The 17,263-nt window shown below is 41.6% G+C and overlaps 2 protein-coding genes and 1 long non-coding RNA gene across 3 annotated transcripts in view; 1 reads left to right on the top strand and 2 right to left on the bottom strand.

The window, feature by feature from the left end:
• Window positions 1-7,887: 7,887 nt before the first annotated feature.
• thap11 (THAP domain containing 11) lies at window positions 7,888-9,368 on the bottom strand. The gene has a single exon (XM_055648486.1). It carries the CDS (start codon window positions 9,082-9,084, stop codon window positions 8,404-8,406), a length of 681 nt encoding a protein of 226 aa, XP_055504461.1. The 5' UTR covers window positions 9,085-9,368; the 3' UTR covers window positions 7,888-8,403.
• Window positions 9,369-9,913: 545 nt separating this feature from the next.
• Window positions 9,914-15,198, bottom strand: LOC129705090 (uncharacterized). Its single transcript, XR_008724850.1, has 2 exons — window positions 15,056-15,198; window positions 9,914-10,008 (listed from the first exon to the last, which is right to left on the bottom strand). It is a non-coding gene; the product is annotated as an uncharacterized LOC129705090 (long non-coding RNA).
• A 204-nt stretch (window positions 15,199-15,402) lies between these two features.
• Window positions 15,403-17,263, top strand: part of LOC129705085 (uncharacterized) — a 30,127-nt gene continuing 28,266 nt past the window's right edge. The window contains exon 1 of the mRNA XM_055648480.1: window positions 15,403-15,566. The gene's annotated coding sequence lies outside the window, so the exon portion shown is untranslated. The remainder of the gene's footprint in view (window positions 15,567-17,263) is intronic.

Below are 17,263 nucleotides of genomic sequence, written 5' to 3'. Positions count from 1 at the left end.
TATTGTCTAAGACCGATGGGTCAGTGGTTCTTTTGCTGTGCAGTATTTTAAAGTGCAAGTTTTCAAAGCAGTTAGCAGCAGAGACTCTTGGTAGCCAGAGGGTGGAGCTGCAGGTTGTCAAACCAGAATTACAAAGGGGGAAAATGCAGGAAACCAATAGATTTTTCAACCTCCGCCGAGTACAGACAAGTTGACATTAAGTAAAAAAAATGATGCATAAATGTGCTGTTCTGTTCTAAATACATCTTCTATTCATAGTATTTTATTTTATGTTGGAATTGTTTTCAGATTTTAAACAGGCATTTATTACCAGGAACGACAAAATTGTTTGGTGCCTTTTGTGACGGAAAAAAGCATAAGGAACAAATCCTAAAAATGTGAACCAAGCTTATTCAACACCATCTTATTCAACTTTGTTTAGAAGAGAGAGCACAATATAAATGTGTGTCTTCTTAAGGATTAATGGCACGGTGGCGCAGCTGATAGAGCTGAGGCCTCACAGCGACAGAGACCCGGGTTCGATCCTGACCTCGGATGCTTTCTGCGTGGAGTTTGCATGTTTTCCCTGTGACTGTGTGGATTTCCTCTGGTTTGCTCCCAAATCCCAAAGACAAGTGGGTTTGTAGATTAATTTGCCTCTGTAAATTGGCCCTAGTATTTAGGAGTAGATGCAAATGTGGGTTTAACATAGAACCATTGTAAATGGGTGATCAATGGTCAGTGTGGACTCGGTTGGTCAAAGTGCCTGTTTCCATACTGTATCTATCAATTCAATCAATAAGAATGATAGAAATTCCAGGAGCAATATCATATATGCCCTTAATTAATTTTTTTAGTTTTCTAAATTAACACGTAAGAAATAATGTCACCATAATGGTACCCTAGAAAGAGAAATCATTGCAAAAGAATAAATGTTAAGTAGGAACACATGGGTAGTAGTGTGACAGAGAAGAGGCAAAGGGCTACATGGTTCCTGTCAAAGGCTGCAAAGAGGTCAAGTGGATCAATAAAAGATAACACAGTATGGTTATGCAGAATTATATTAGAGTCGTACAGTGGTAAATCTGCTGCCTCACTGCATCAGAGTCCCGGGTTCAATCCTGACCGTGGGTGCTGTCTGTGTGGAGTTTACATGTTCTCCCTATGGCCATGCGGGTTTCCTCTGGGTGCTGCGTTTCCTCCCAGTTCCCAAAGACATGTGGGTTGGTGGTTTAATTGTCCTCTGTAAATTGCATTTGGTGTGTAGGGAGTGGATGCGAAAGATGCAAAACATAGACCTGGCGATCGATGGTCAGCATGGACTCAATGGGCCAAAAGGCCTGTTTCCGTGCTGTATCTCTCAATGAATCAATCAAACAATCAGTGGCTTCAATCAGTAACCGCTGTGCTGTGGACATAGAGCACAGTATACTATAACATAGGAACAGGCCCTTAGTCCCTGTGGAACACAATGCTGAGTTAAACTAATCGCCTCTGCCTGAACGTGATCTTTATCCCTCCCTCCCGACCAGTGGAAGGAGCAGGTCAGACTGTAGGGATTCAAACAAGATCGTTTGGAGTGAGGATGGAGCTTGACGGTAATGATAAGTTCAATGGTGTTGGAGAATAAAGCACTTTATAAACATGACAGTATTTATCGGGAAGAAAGGATCAAGGTTGGCTTTTTAAGAAACAGGATGTATATTTTAAACATATATTTATTCCCCAACATGCATTTAAAGTTGCAGGGGAATAATGCACAGAAAAATAAGCTACATTCATGATTTATGAAACTGATTGGACAGTTTCTAAACCACTCCACCCAGCAAAATAAGTTAACTCCAATGCCCAATAAATGCTATCACCTATAAACAAAAAAGTGTTCAAATGGCTTGCTTGCAACAGTGTCCAGCAGCTTGATGTTTCATTCCTGAAATCCATTACAATCCTGGAGAACCATAAACAGATATGCAAATCTTTCTTTAATTTTAGTACGAATTGATGGACCTTCGGCCCAACTTGCCTACATCGACCAATATGTCCCAGTTACACTAGTCCCACCTGCCTGTGCTTGGCCCATATCCCTCTCAACCTGTCCTATCCATGCACCTGTCCAAATCTTGCCCCTTCAACGTAGGGATGAGGCCATGTGCTACTGATAGTACAACAGATAGTACAGAGGAACCTGAAAACTGTAACATCTAGGTTCAGGAACAGCTTCTTCCCAACAACTATCAGGTTATTGAACACTAACAACTCCAACTAAACTCTGAACTACGGACTCCCTTGATTGCACTGGGGACTTCGGGCGTTGTTATATTTATTTTTGGACTAAACTTTGTTTATTTAGTTTAGTTCAACATAGAAACAGGCTCTTTGGCCCACCGAGTCCCACACTGCGCAGTGGTACCAGTTCACACTCGTAATGCACATTAGGGGCAATTTACAGGGGTCAATTCTTGGTTCCACAAACCCACACATCTTTGGGATGTGAAAAGAAACCAGAGAACCTGATGAAAACCCACAGGGTCACAAGGAGAACATGCAAACTCAACACAAAGAGTACAGTAGATCAGGATTGAACTGGGTCTCTGGTGGCAGGAGGCAGCAGTACTGCCTGAACTTATTGATTTTACGTTTGTTTATTATATAATCTATTGAATAATGTGTTTATAAACCTGTTGTATGGCTGCAAGCAAGGATTTCAATGTTCTGTTTCGGTACACATAACAATAAAACACTTGTTTAAGCTGCCCTGCTGAACAGGGTCTGGTTTAAAAGCGTACTCACGGCCCTATTCCTGGTTGGGAGAGACCAATTTATGTATCACCATTGCTCTGTGTATTTCCTGGATCTAATGGACAACTGATACTTTAATCTTCAATCGAACTGAGGAGGTGTGGGCAGGATATAACTCGTCAGCAATGTTTCACTTGCTTCTTTCCTCTATCCTCAATAGGATGGCTACATTTGTAATGTACAAATAAACATTATTTATAAATACCTTTCCATAATAAATTGTTATAAATTTCCCTTCATACTTTTTTCGTATTTGTTTAAACATGAAGGTAATATTGTTTCCACGTTGCCAATGGATTAATAGTGGCATCACTGGTCTCAGAATGACTTGCGTCTCAGGCAATGAGCAGTGACACATCTCATTTACACTCCACCCTGAGGTTACCGCGATGATTGACACAAAGTGCTGGAGTAACTCAGCGGGTCAGGCAGCATCTCTGGAGAGAAATGAAAGGTGACGTTTCGGGTCGGAACCTTTCTTCAGACTGATTATCCACTGACTATTCATATGGCCGGCAATGGGCGATTTCTTTAGCTGCAGTACGGTATATTAACTTACCAACAAGGGCGGCAACTTTTGTTTGTCTGTGAATGTTCAAACCCCTTATAGCAGATGGGAAATTGGAAAGGTCGTTGACATACATTCCAAATACAATTTACATTAAATGTAGAAAGGAACTGCAGATGCTGGTTTACATGCCTGTCCCACTAAGTAACTGGCATTTTGTGTCTATCTTCAATTTCACGTTGATTCTGAAGTGCCCCGAAACGTCCATTCCCCATCACATATGTTGCCCGATCTCCTGAGATACTCCAGCAGTTTGTTTATTGCTCATAATTTCACATTGGTTTACAGTAAATCTTTTCAAAGAGTTTAAAGGTCTATTTATTTTGCCAGAGAATAACAGCAGTGACAGTAGATTTCTTATTGTAATTTAGGCATTGACCTAATACTTAAAAAATACATTCATGCACATTCTGAAAGTGCCATTTATAATTGCAAATTGTGTTGCCAATAGACAATAGGTGCAAGAGTAGGCCATTTGGCCCCTCGAGCCAGCACCGCCATTCAATGTGGTCATGGCTGATCATCCACAATCAGTACCCCGTTCCTGTCTTCTCCCCATATCGCTTGACTCTGCTATCTTTAAGAACTCTCTCTTGAAAGCATCCAGAGAACTGGCCTCCACTGCCCACTGAGGCAGAAAATTCCACACTCACAACTCTTGTGTGAAAAAGCTTTTCCTCATCTCGGTTCTAAATGGCTTACCCCTTATTCTTAAACTGTACCCCCTGGTTCTGGGCTCTCCCCAACATCGGGAACATGTCCAAACGCTTAATAATCTTATGTGTTTCAATAAGATCCCCTCTCATCCTAAATTCCAGAGTATACAAGCCCAGCCAATCAACACATGACAGTCCCGCCATCCCGGGAATTAACCTGGTGAACCTACGCTGCACTCCCTCAATAGCATGAAAGTCCTTCCTCAAATTGGGAGACCAAAACTGCACACAATACTCCAGGTGTGGTCTCACTAGGGCCCTGTACATGTGCAGAAGGACATCTTTGCTCCTATACTCAACTCCTCTTGTTATGAAGGCCAACATGCCATTTGCTTTCTTCACTGCCTGCTGTACCTGCCTGCTTAGTTTCATTGACTGATGAACAAAGACCCCCAGATCCTGTTGTACTTTCCCTTTTCCCAACTTGACTCCATCAGCCATGATCATATTGAATGGCAGTGCAGGCTCCAAGGGCCGAATGGCCTTCTCTTGCACCTATTTTCTATGTTTCTATTTAAATAATAATTCGCCTTCCTGTTTTTGCCACCAAAGTGGATAACCTCACATTTACCCACATTAAACTGCATCTGCCCACTCATCCAATCTGTCCAAGTCACCCTGCATCCTTAAAGCATCCTCTTCACAGTTCACACTGCCACCCAGTTTTATGTCATCTGCTAATTTGCTAATGTTACTTTTAATCTGCAAATTTGCATATGTTACTTTTAATCTGCAAATTTGCTAATGTTACTTTCAAATGTCTCTCAGTTTTATTGCAGGATTTGGACCGAAACGTCGACAATTCCTTCCCCCCCCCCACCTCACTGCTGCTCGACCACTGGGTTCCTCCAGCATATTATTTGTGGATTAAAACAAAGATTGCAGTTTCAGAAAAGCGCCAGAACAAACATTTTGGAAGGGGTCCGGTCCCTTAGCATTAGCTAAGTTGTATACTTGTCCAGCGCCGACATTTTGTGACGAGTTTTAAAATGGAATTCACTATACTTTGTTCATTTTGTATTTGGTCACATTGCAGGTTTACCCTGTGTCAATGCACGACACAATAACCGTAACAATAGACAGTAGACATCACGGTGGACAGTACCAATCAAGAGCTGCCAAGGCTAAGTGTGTATTGACAAATCTGCTGATGCAATAGAAAGTGACCCACCACTAAATTACTAGTTGTCTTGAGCCAAGGTGTATATTCTAACTGAAATACTGTAGCACTACCAGACATCTGAAGAACCAAGGAATAACCAGGTACACCCTGGATGGTCATACCACTGCAGAAAATTGCTACGTAGGTCAGGGAATACAGATGGTCAGCTTTATTGCTTCAAATAGTTGGGGCAAGTGCAATTTGTAGTTTTAACAGTGGGATAAACATTGGCATTATAATACAGTGGAGCAACTTTTGATAAAGCCATGAGGAAAAGTGGGCCACCTAGAAGGTCCTGAACCTCCCATGTATCTTAGCAGTCATCCTGGTGAAAAGGGCTTCCGTGCAGTAACCAAGACCTGTGATTGCATCAAGATGGCAACCATGCCCCTTCCCGGGGTCATCTGTTGCTGGCCCTGTTTTGATCTGGCCTTCTCCATCTTTCAGTCTGAAGGGTTCCGACCCGAAACGTCATCTATTACTTTTCTTCGGAGATGCTGCCTGACCCGCTGAGATACTCCAGCATTTTGTGCCAATGCCCAATTCTTTGCTTTGCCTGCTGCTTGGGAACAAGCCATGTGTGATTATGGATCTTGCTGAGGCCAACGTGGGGGTTTTAAATTGTCCCGTTCAATGGAGTGACCTGTGCCTTTTGTGGACAAGTATGGCAGGTGGATACAGGAGACTGTGGATGCTGGAACCTTGAGCAAAAAACAGTACTGGAGGAACTCAATGGGTTAGGCAGGTTCTATGAAAGAAAATCGACAGGTGACATTTTGGGTTAGGACCCTTCTTCAGATATGTCTGAGTGATGCAATAATATCAGTTACAAGATAGTAATCAGATATGGGAGATTGATTTTTGAATTAGATCCAGAAAACACTCTGTCAATAATATCTACACAAATTCTATAGACTCACTTTATGAAATTTTGAGTAACTTTAACCACACCATGAAGTGTTCACATCCACTGAAATGAAAGATGAAACATAATCCAACAACCACTTTTTGTTCAAACTACTGGAAACACTAAATTATATATCTTTAAAAAATAAGTTGTTCCTCAAATTCAACTATACTATTACTACTTTATATTATTGAAATGCAAATGTTTAACACGTTTAAAAAAAGGTTGGTAAATTTGCAATTATCAATGCTTTCTACAGTTTGCAATTGTGACAAAATTGTAGCAGACAATATAATACTTTATGGGATGTTCCAGAGCGAGCAAAATTTGTCATCTCTATTATTTTATCATTATCACATCCTATTAATACCCTTCTACAGTTTTCTCATCATGTAGTGAACACTTACCTATGATCAGCTAAACACATATCCAAACAACCTACATTTACACTTGTTTCTTGGATTTGGGTAAACTTTTGTTTATGTTGCAGTTTGTTCATTGTGCAATCAGGTCAACCCAAGGAAGTTTGCAATGTGGAAGAGTTACAATCTTTTATTATAAATGGAATCAAAGAGAATTAATAGTGACTTGACAGACTTTATTTCATTTGAAATGTATTAAATTAGACCATGTGTGAGTGTTTTGTTAATAGTTTGAGGCAATTTGAATTCAAGTAACTGGCATCAATAATTAGTTTCCTGTGCAAACTCCACAAAGACAGCATCCCAGGTCAGGATCGAACTCGGGGCTCTGGCGCTTTGAGGCAGAGGCTCTACCAGATGGATCACTGTGTTGCCCCTGGTAGATTACCCTTCTCTGGACAACAATAACCCCACTTGCAAGAATCAGCAACTGACATGAAACACCAACAAAACATCTTCAAAACTGTCAGTTATTATTTGCAACATTTTCATTAAAAAAAAGCAATTTATTTGTACTTAAACTGTTGGCAATATAAATGAAAACATTAAATACATTATTGAAAAAAAAACCCTCTCCTTCAGTTGCTCATATCCAATATAATTATAGCATGAATTGTTTGAAATTTGTTTCGGGTTTATTACATGAATCCTTAAGTATATTTTCTAGTACTGGCACATACCTATTATTCCATCTATTCTGAAGGACTATTGAGAAATTTACAAATTTTGGGTGCAAATATGCTTGAATATGATACAAAATGTTCGCAAACTGGATTTAAGTAATTAAGCTATGTCAATATATTTGGTGACCATTTGCCAGACAGCTCTGCTTAAGTATTTTCATTGTTATTGTTTCATTGCATGGTGTTGAGGTGACAATCAAAGGTGCCATTCATTCATTGTTTTAATAAACTAGTGAATGTCATGGTAACTTTCTACGTATATTGCATTGAAAATAATTCCTTACTTTGTTAAAACTCAAATATTTTCATTATTGGCATTAAATTGACTGGTGTTTGTGCTTTGCAAATTCACACCCAGAACGAAAATAAGCAACAGAAATGTGAATCAGAAAAGTCAAGAAACCTCCCTTAAGAAGCAGGAATGAAAACAGACACAGTCAAGGAAGATAGTAGGTGGGGTGTGCAGAATCTTAATTGTTTGTTTTAAGGCGAGTTGTGATGGACTGAGAGATTTGGAAAGAGAATACCTATGCCAGTCTAATGTATGCTGTTTACGTATGTTGAATTTATGTTTACATATTTGTTAGTTCATATAGTCTTACAATTGTATTAAAACAATAAAAGTCCAAAAAATCAATCTTATTAAACCAATTTACAAAGCATAACCATGAGTAGATTTATTATATTTTTTGGTTATTGTTGTACAGTAACTTCACGAGAGGGCAATATACAAACTATGTGGAGCTACCAAATTCATAGCATCATTATCATGAAACAAAAGCATTGATTCACAACATATATTCAATAGTAAATGATATTGTCAGTGTTTTAATCCACGTGGTTTTCTTATGCGAGATTGTATGTGACAAATAATTGTGTCAAAAATTAGTATGTCTCGGTTTCCTGTTGCTTCACTATTTCTAATGTTAAAAATAATGTTACTGCTACAAGCAGAATGCACCTCAAGTTTGCGCTGTCGTGTGGAACAGTCCACAGATGCAGTCTCTCGGGGACAAACACAGAAATTATGCAAGTGGTGTCAATATAATGTATAAAATAATGCGTTAAACGGCATCTCGGGCAACACACGGGTTGATGTTTTAAGTTTGTTTGATCCGTTATGCGTTACTCTCCTGCCCCTCAGCTCGAGTGGATGCAAGCTGTCAGTCACATGCCGTGCTTCTTTCTGATGACCGACATGGAGAGTAACTTCTCCTTGTTCCTCAGCTCCTCCCGCAGGATCGCTTCGCTGACCTTCAGCTGCCGGATGGTGCCTTTCATCTCCTTGATCTTCACCTCCATCAGCGCGATAATGTCCTTCTGCTCGTTGAGCTTCCTCAGCAGCTCCTCGGAGGTGGTAGTGGAGGAGAGCGAGTAGGAGTGATCCAGGCACTCAGGCGCCTCGGGTCGCGCCGAGACGGCGGCGGCAGCGGCGGCGGGCGCGGCGTTGGCAGAGGGCGCGGCGGGGAGAGAGGGCGAGGACGATGAGGAGGAGGAGGAGAAGAAGAAGGTGCCGGACAGGTCGATGGGCTTGACGTCGTCGGGCCCGGCTTGAGGCAGCTTCTTGCGGCACCTCCTGATCTTCCTCTCGTTCACCCCTCTCAGCGGGAAGATGGTGGGCACGTTGATGGAGTAGGTCTTCCTGCCGCCCGGGAAGTGCGCGCTGCACACCCGGTGCCCGGTGGTGGGGTAGAAGGTGCTGAAGCAGCCCGTCACGCCGGTGCGGGAGATGTTCTGCAGCCACACCCGCCGCTGCTCCTCGTCCTTGGGGAAGGTGTAGAAGCGCAGGTCGCGGTCCCGGTGCGAGTTGTTGTAGCAGCCGGGCACGCAGCAGGTGAAGCCCGGCATCTTCCCGCCGCGATCCCCGGGGCCCGCGCCGCCGCCGCCGATGCGCCTCTTCCCCCCGCCTCGGCTTTCCCGCCTCTCTTATTTCACGATCTTTCTTTTTCTCCGCGCGGAACTTTACAGTTTATTTATTTTTTCCCCCAAACGCAGAGTTCGCTGCAAAGCCCGGGCCGCGCGGCGGAACTACATCCCCCACAATGCCGCGCGCCCCGCATGGCCACTTCCGGTCAAACTACTAATTTTTCTGCTCCGAAGTTATACTATTGCAATAATCTTATTTAAAAAAACTAATTATAACTGACCTATTACTTATGTAAAGTCTGCACTCATTTATGTTACAATGGTTGCATTTTGGGGATTACATTTTACCACATTAAACGCACAAGTAAAGTATAGTTCGAAGGTGGACACAAAATGCTGGAGTAACTCAGCAAATTCCTTCTCTCCAGAGATGCTGCCTGTCTCGTTGAGTTACTCCAATATTTTGTGTCTACCTTCGATTTAAACCAGCATCTGCAGCTCTTTCCTACACAACGTATTAGTTCAGTGGTTTCGCCAAAGTTTATTTTAAACGTACTTATTAATTGCGAATATGCTGAAAAGTCCCTCCAAAAACCAGGTTCACCTAAAAAAAGATTGGTTTAAAAATCAAAATGCTATTCTGTTAACATCTTACAGCACATTCATAACGAGTCTGTACTGTTGCAAAAAGACCACCAAAGTACTTTTAAAAAAAAATGATTTAAAATAACATTTAGGTGGCATTTTAAGAACCATTTAAATAATAAGTAACTATTTTATGAATCCCATTAAAGTCAAGTAAAGTTACATAAGTTACACAAGACTATTTTATGAATCCCATTAAAGTCACGTAGTTACACAAGTAAGAAAATATCTTGATCAGCAGTTAGAGAATTACTTGTCGATCTGCAATGCATAAAAAAGAAAATATGTATGATTTGCGACTGAAGATGTTATCAAAAACAAATTAAGATTGAAACATTAAATCAGTACAATAAAAACAGAATATTAAAAAAACCCATCACTATGCATCTGTAAAGGGAAGAGAAATGCTGGTTTAGTTTCGAGAGACATCGTGGAAATGGCCCTTCAGCCCACCGAGTTCATACTAGTTTGATGTTATCCCACTTTTTCATCCACTACCTACACACTAGGAGCAATTTATAGAGGCCAATAAACCTACAAAGCCACACGTCTTTGGGATGTGGGAGGAAACAAACACCCAGAGGAAACCCATGTGGTCAAAGGGAGAACGTGCAAACTCCACAAAGACAGCATCCCAGGTCAGGATCGAACTCGGGGCTCTGACGCTTTGAGGCAGAGGCTCTACCAGATGGATCACTGTGCTGCCCTTGGTAGATTACCCTTCTCTGGACAACAATAACCCCACTTGCAAGAATCAGCAACTGACATGAAACACCAACAAAACATCTTTAAAACTGTCAGTTATTATTTGCAACATTTTCATTTAAAAAAAAAAGCAATCTATTTGTACTGAAACTGTTGGCAATATAAATGAAAACATTAAATACATTATTGAAACAAAAACCCTCTCCTTCAGTTGCTCATATCCTACATAATTATAGCATGAATTGTTTGAAATTTGTTTCGGGTTTATTACATGAATCCTTAAGTATATTTTCTAGTACTGGCACATACCTATTATTCCATCTATTCTGAAGGACTATTGAGAAATTTACAATTTTTGGGTGCAAATATGCTTTAATATGATACAAAATGTTCGTAAACTGGATTTAAGTAATTAAGCAATGTCAATATATTTGGTGACCATTTGCCAGACACCTCTGCTTAAGTATTTTCATTGTTATTGTTTCATTGATACTCATTGCATGGTGTTGAGGTGACAATCAAAGGTTCCATTCATTCATTGTTTTAATAAACTAGTGAATGTCATAGTAACTTTCTACGTATATTGCATTGAAATCCAAGAGAAAACATTAAAAAAAAAATCACAATACATTCTTGTTCATCGCAATGTATTTCATTCACTTTATTATCCAATGTTTTGAAATTCAAACAAAATGAGTGGGCTTTATTTGTGTGTTCAGTGGTATTAATATTAGCTCAGTGGTTTCGCCACAGCTTCCACTTTAAAAGTACATATTAACTGAGAAAATGCTGAACACTTCCTCCAAAATAAAGTTCATAAAAATAAGACTGGTCTTACATTTTTTTTTTTACAAGATACAAAGATAGATTTAAAATAATTAGTATTGTTGATGTAGGATTAAAAATTAACGTGTTAATATAAAGGCACGTTAATATAAAGTCTCAAGTGTAGTTTTAGAAAGTCATTAGTTCTTTTAATATCAAAGCATTTGGTGACAACCAAAGTATGTTCAACAAGTGGGCTGATGAAGCTTTCCAGCCCTGGCAAAGTATTAACAATGTGTAAGTTATGATGTCGAAACCCTGTTTGCATCATTTGTAAAATTAAATGCCATTTACGTGGTATTTAATGATTAGCTAACCGGTGACAAGGGGTCACAGCTTAAGGATAAGGGGGAAATCCTTTAAAACCGAGATGAGAAGAACTTTTTTCACACAGAGAGTGGTGAATCTCTGGAACTCTCTGTCACAGAGGGTAGTTGAGGTCAGTTCATTGGCTGTATTTAAGAGGGAGTTAGATGTGGCCCTTGTGGCTAAGGGGATCAGGGGGTATGGAGAGAAGGCAGGTACGGGATACTGAGTTGGATGATCAGCCATGATCATATTGAATGGCGGTGCAGGCTCGAAGGGCCGAATGGCCTACGCCTGCACCTAATTTCTATGTTTCTATGAAACAACCATTGCTGGATTGCTATGCAAACCCAAGCCATATACGACCTAAAAAAGACACAATGTGCTGGACTAACTCAGCGGGTCAGGAAGCTTCTCTTGAAACCACGATAGGTAGTGTTTCTTTTCGGGTTGGGATCCTCTTCAGTCTTAAAATTTACTGCAGCTGGATCCTCGTTAAAGGATTTTAAGTGCATTAATTCCAATTACAGGACCATGAAACAATCCTTTGCAGTTCCTTGTTTTTACAATATACTACCTAATTCCCAAAGCTTGGTGCCTTCAAGATAACTGTGAATGAGTTTAAACAACTCTTGATAACAATGGACAAAATAAAATTGGTTTTGAAAACAGTGCCTAATATTACACTTCCCAGTATAAATGTTACACTTCAGAAAGATGCTTGTTTATTGTGATTATTACAACCACAAAGGGTGTATTTGTGCCACTGGTGGCAGTTGATTAACAAATTTACTGCATTTCATAGACACCTGATATTGTTTGTTTTATAGTAAAATATATGAATGAGATTACATTATTACACAATAGCAAATTTGTTTCTACTTGTCTAGAGGTATCTTATGGACCAATACAGATAATAAGCTATTCTTGTCTTAAAATTAAACAAACAAAATATTCTTCTGCAGGATCTTTTACATGAGACATTGTCAGAATCTTTAGAGACAATAGAATTCTGTCTCACTGTCACAACGTAGAAATAAATGGTTGTAGCAAGGATACTGACGGATTCCCTACAGCATTTATAAATCTAAAACGTCGTTTGAATAGGATTAGAGCAGTATTCTCCCACTGCCTCTCCTACTTTCCCCAAAAGGTTTGACAGACCAAAATCTACTAAAATTTGTATCCAGTGAAAGCCCCATCACAGTTGTAATAACCACAGGGAAAAGTTTCGTCCCTTTCTGTGACCCGTCAACTCGTGTTGTAATTTTAACAACCCGGAGTTCTCACCAAATAACAATTAGCTCCACTTCTCAATCACCTTCTCCAATGCCCTGCCCCCGCCTCCCCCCATCCCGACTGCTTTATGACAGCCAAAATGTGCTGCACTTTCAGTCAACCACTGGGAACAGCACTTTGCAAGTAAATGAGTTCTCAAAATAGTTCTCATTGGAATTACACAATATCCAGATAGAATGAGCACTGTTGACATAGATTACATGCTCAAGATCTCAAGTCTTCTGCTAAATGTACCTTCCACAAAGCACAGGGATAGGCATGCAAAAACTAATATTCGTGCACACTTCTTGCTGAATCGCAGGGGAAGTGAGATTTGTTTTTTCATCCCTCCTCATTCTCTGTTCCAATTGTAAATATCAAATAAAAAAATATCCATTTCTATAATAGTGCCACGTTTCCAACCTTTGCTCACCACCTACTCACCTTAGTCTCTACAACATCATTATGTAACCTATTACATTGCCAATAATAGAATACTGGAAAAACCTGAAAATTATACATTGATGTAACCTGAGCATGATCAAAATAAGAGGTATGGAAGATGTTTAAAATATTTACTTTCTTTCCACAGATGTTGCCCGACTTTCTGCGTTTATTTCAGTTTTCCAGCATCAGCCAAAATTTATCTTGATTTTCACTTCCTAAGGCTGAAGATTTTGGACTGAAGTTGAGATCATGTCAACTATGGTGATGATTTCTAAACTTTAATCTATGCAATACCATTGTGGAAAGAAAACTTAGCACTGAACCATTAATATAACATGCACAGACTAGGTAGGCTGGTACATTGCAGTTGTCATGCACTATACCACGTGCTATCTAGAATATGACTAAATTTGATTGTACCAGGTTCTAGGTTATCTAAACGGAGGGTCAGGATCATTGGACTGCAGATAGTTAGCTTACTGATTTGTACCATATACGATTTAAATAAATTTGATTACATCAAAGTTGAATTACTCTTTTTTTCATAAAACAATGTATCAATCTTTAACAAAATGTAGTAAAAAAAAATGAATAATCATTAAATCAGGTTGCAATTATAGACAGAAAAATAGTTACAATTCCTTTTCAATATCTTTCATTGAAAATCTGCTTGAGGCGTGTCAGGCAAATCTACTTGAGGTGCAAGTCAGACACCAATCAGAAGTAAATAATCTTGAGATTGCTGCAAACAATGTGTGGGGGAAATCATAGCTCAGAAGAATTGGGTGGTCTTTTCATTTTCTTTGATATTTTCACAGATTACTTAAATATTGAAGTAAAGGGAAAATGTTGACCGAGTGGAGCAGCTGGAGGTGTTGAATGAAGCCCCCAGGAATATACCTGAAACAGAGCTAACAATCCTCAAATAGTGTGTCCTGGTGGTTCTGCATTTTTGCAACTGTTACGTATAATATTGAAAAGTGATCTGACAGATTTTCTTCTAAACTAATAAAGGATTATGTACAAGTTTTCAGCACGAGAAAAGTTCGTCTCTCTTCTTTGCACAGCTCATTGTTAAAACAGAGCTTATAAGCCTCAGAAATGTACAACAGTTACAAGACAGAAGTAGGCTATTCCTTTTGTTGAGTTAATGCCTGCTTTTCGTATGTCAGTCCAGTAATTTCCTGCTCCTTTCTCATAACACTGAAGAATTTTTATCCTTAAATTAGTACCCAAACACTTTGAGAATTGCAATTGAATTTGCCTCCATCACAACTTCAAGGAGTAGATATCAAATTATAACCACTCAAGTCAACCAGAATCACAGACAAAACCAATGCCCCCAAGTCTATGTAGTTCCTGTTAAGTTTCACTGGCAGTTTGTTTGTTAAAGACACCAGCATCTTTCAATCTCTTGTGCCTCGGAAAGATGTCCCTTTTATGGGTTCTCTTGAATAAAGCTTCAACCCACACGTATTAAACACAACCACTGTGAACCCGTGTTAATGTAAAACTCATATAAAAATGTTTAACCCTGTTAAACCAATGTCAACCGACAAATAGCCTTGTTAGAGCGTTTAAACCAAAGATGGTTTAAACTGAGTTGGTTCAGCTCCCTCCTCTTTTCCGGCGCCCTTTCGCCCAAGAGATTGTGTTCAGCCGTTTGACTCGGGTGTGGCGCTGTTTCCTAACACAGTGGAAAATGAGTCCGAATATGAACAAAAACTAAGTGAAGCTCTAACCCTACCGTCGAGGGAACCATTAAATGGGCGCGGCATCGTCTGGAGGGAGAAACACCAGTAACGTTTCATCGGTGATGGGTCAAACGGCTCAGCCGTTTCTCCCCCCGCAGATTGGGCCTGATTTTTTTTTTTTTTTTTTGGGGGGGGTTCACAGCAGTTTTTGATTTTATTTCAGATTTCCAACATGAGTTTGCGCCAACCCGTGTCACCGAGGCCCGTCAACAAGTACGTCACCGTGCTGGTGGGACTACAGGTCCCAGCGTCCATTGCGAGGCAGCCATGTTCTCAGACCCTACTTCCGCCGACGGGCTCTCGCGACAACTGGTTGAACCGGGCCGCGGGAGAGGGAAGAAGGAGCCGCTCGGCATCGGGGCGGTCTGGTCTGGCCTGAAATGGAGACGGGGATCGGGCGGGCTGTTTTGGTCTAGTCCGTGACTGGGTTCGGGCGCGGAATCGGTGCCGCCAGGAACTTTTGAACGGTCGTTGCCGCCACTTCATCAACCGTCGTTTCCCAAGGTGAATGGATGGGCCGTCAAAATGAAGCGTAGCGACGGCTGTTGCTCAGGAGCCCAACTGTCACCGATCGGACACCGGCCTCTACACCCCCCCCACCCACCGGTCCCAGTTACACCCTTCACCCCGGCACCCGAAACCCACCCACTCGACATCCTCACCCCTCCCCAGGTACTTGACACCCTCATTACCCCAGCCCCACGTCACCCGCCCCACTCGACAATGTTCCCGATGTTGGGGCAGTCCAGAACCAGGGGCCACAGTTTACGAATAAGGGTAAACAATTTAGAACAGAGACGAGGAAACACTTTTTCACACAGAGAGTTGTGAGTCTGTGGAATTCTCTGCCTCAGAAGGCAGTGGAGGCCAATTATCTGTATGCTTTCAAGAGAGAGTTGGATGGAGCTCTTAAAGATAGCGGAGTCGGGGGATATGGGGAAAAGGCAGGGACGGGGTACGGATTGTGGATGATCAGCCATGATCACAATGAATGGTGGTGCTGGTTCGAAGGGCCGAATGGCCTACTCCTGCACCTATTGTCTATTGTCCCTCCCAGCTCCTCGATACACCCCCCCCCGACCAAATTCACCTTCATCCCCTCCCCAGCTCCTCAAAACTCCCTTCATCTTACCTCCCCCAACTCCTCGATAACCCCACCCAGACTCTTTTCACACTCAATCCCTCGACGTCCCCTCCCCCAGTTTCCCCAACTCCTCAACATCCCCTCCTACCCCGGCTTCCTGATATGCCCTTGCCCCCAGCTCTTTGACCCCTCTGCACCCCCCATTCTCAACTCATCGACATCCCATCCCCCAGCTCCTGGATACCGGTTGTCTGACCCAGGCCCCGCATGCCCCATCCCCTTGCCAACCACCACCTTCCCCCACACCCAAGCTCTTCGACCCATCGCCCTCCCCCATTCCCAGTCCCTTGGTGCCCCCCTCCAGATCTTCATCACCTGGCTTCTTGGCACCCCCTCCCCTCCCAGGCTCCTCAACAACTCCTCCCCTCCCTGGCTCCTGAACAACCCTCTGCCCCATGTACTGACACATCTCCCCCCCCCCCCCCCCAAGGTGCTTGAGTAACTCAGCGGGTCAGGCACAGTGTTTCCACTTTGAAGGAAAATACCCGAAATTCTGGTTGTCTTTGGGTAATTTTAGGGAAATTAAATAATTTGGGGAAATTTCCGCATCTGGCCCGCGAAGGGGTTTAAAGCCCTAGGATCATTCCTTAGGATGGTGCAGTTCTATGCGCGTTTCCTTCCAGATTTAGCAACTGTGCTAAAGCCACTACATCATCTGCTACGAAAAGATGTGAAATGGACGTGGGGAAAGGAACAGCAACGTACATATGACATCTGCAAGGAAAACTTGACAAGTGACAAACTCCTTGTTCACTACGATACGACACGCGAGATGAAACTTGCTTGTGATGCTTCAAGTTATGGTGTAGGTGCAGTAATCTCCCACGTAATAAATGATGAAGAAAAGCCTATTGCTTTTGCTTCCTGCACCCTATCAACGAGTGAGTGTAATTATGCACAGATAGAAAAGGAAGCACTCAGCATTGTGGTCGGAATCAAGAAATTCCATCAATTTCTTCTCGGCAGATCATTCTGACCCTAGTGACTGATCACAAGCCACTACTAGTGATATTTGGTCAGCTATACCTTCCATGGCGGCATCAAGGATGCAGCGCTG

The sequence above is a fragment of the Leucoraja erinacea genome, chromosome 17, assembly GCF_028641065.1.
Source record: "Leucoraja erinacea ecotype New England chromosome 17, Leri_hhj_1, whole genome shotgun sequence".
Classification (NCBI taxonomy): Eukaryota; Metazoa; Chordata; class Chondrichthyes; order Rajiformes; family Rajidae; genus Leucoraja; species Leucoraja erinaceus.
Note: the sequence above shows the minus strand (reverse complement) of the source record. Positions and strands in the feature narration are given on the sequence as shown.

Coding starts and splice junctions, on each gene's coding strand:
- thap11 (XM_055648486.1), bottom strand. CDS start 9,084: ATGCCGGGCTTCACCTGCTGCGTGCCCGGCTGCTACAACAACTCGCAC.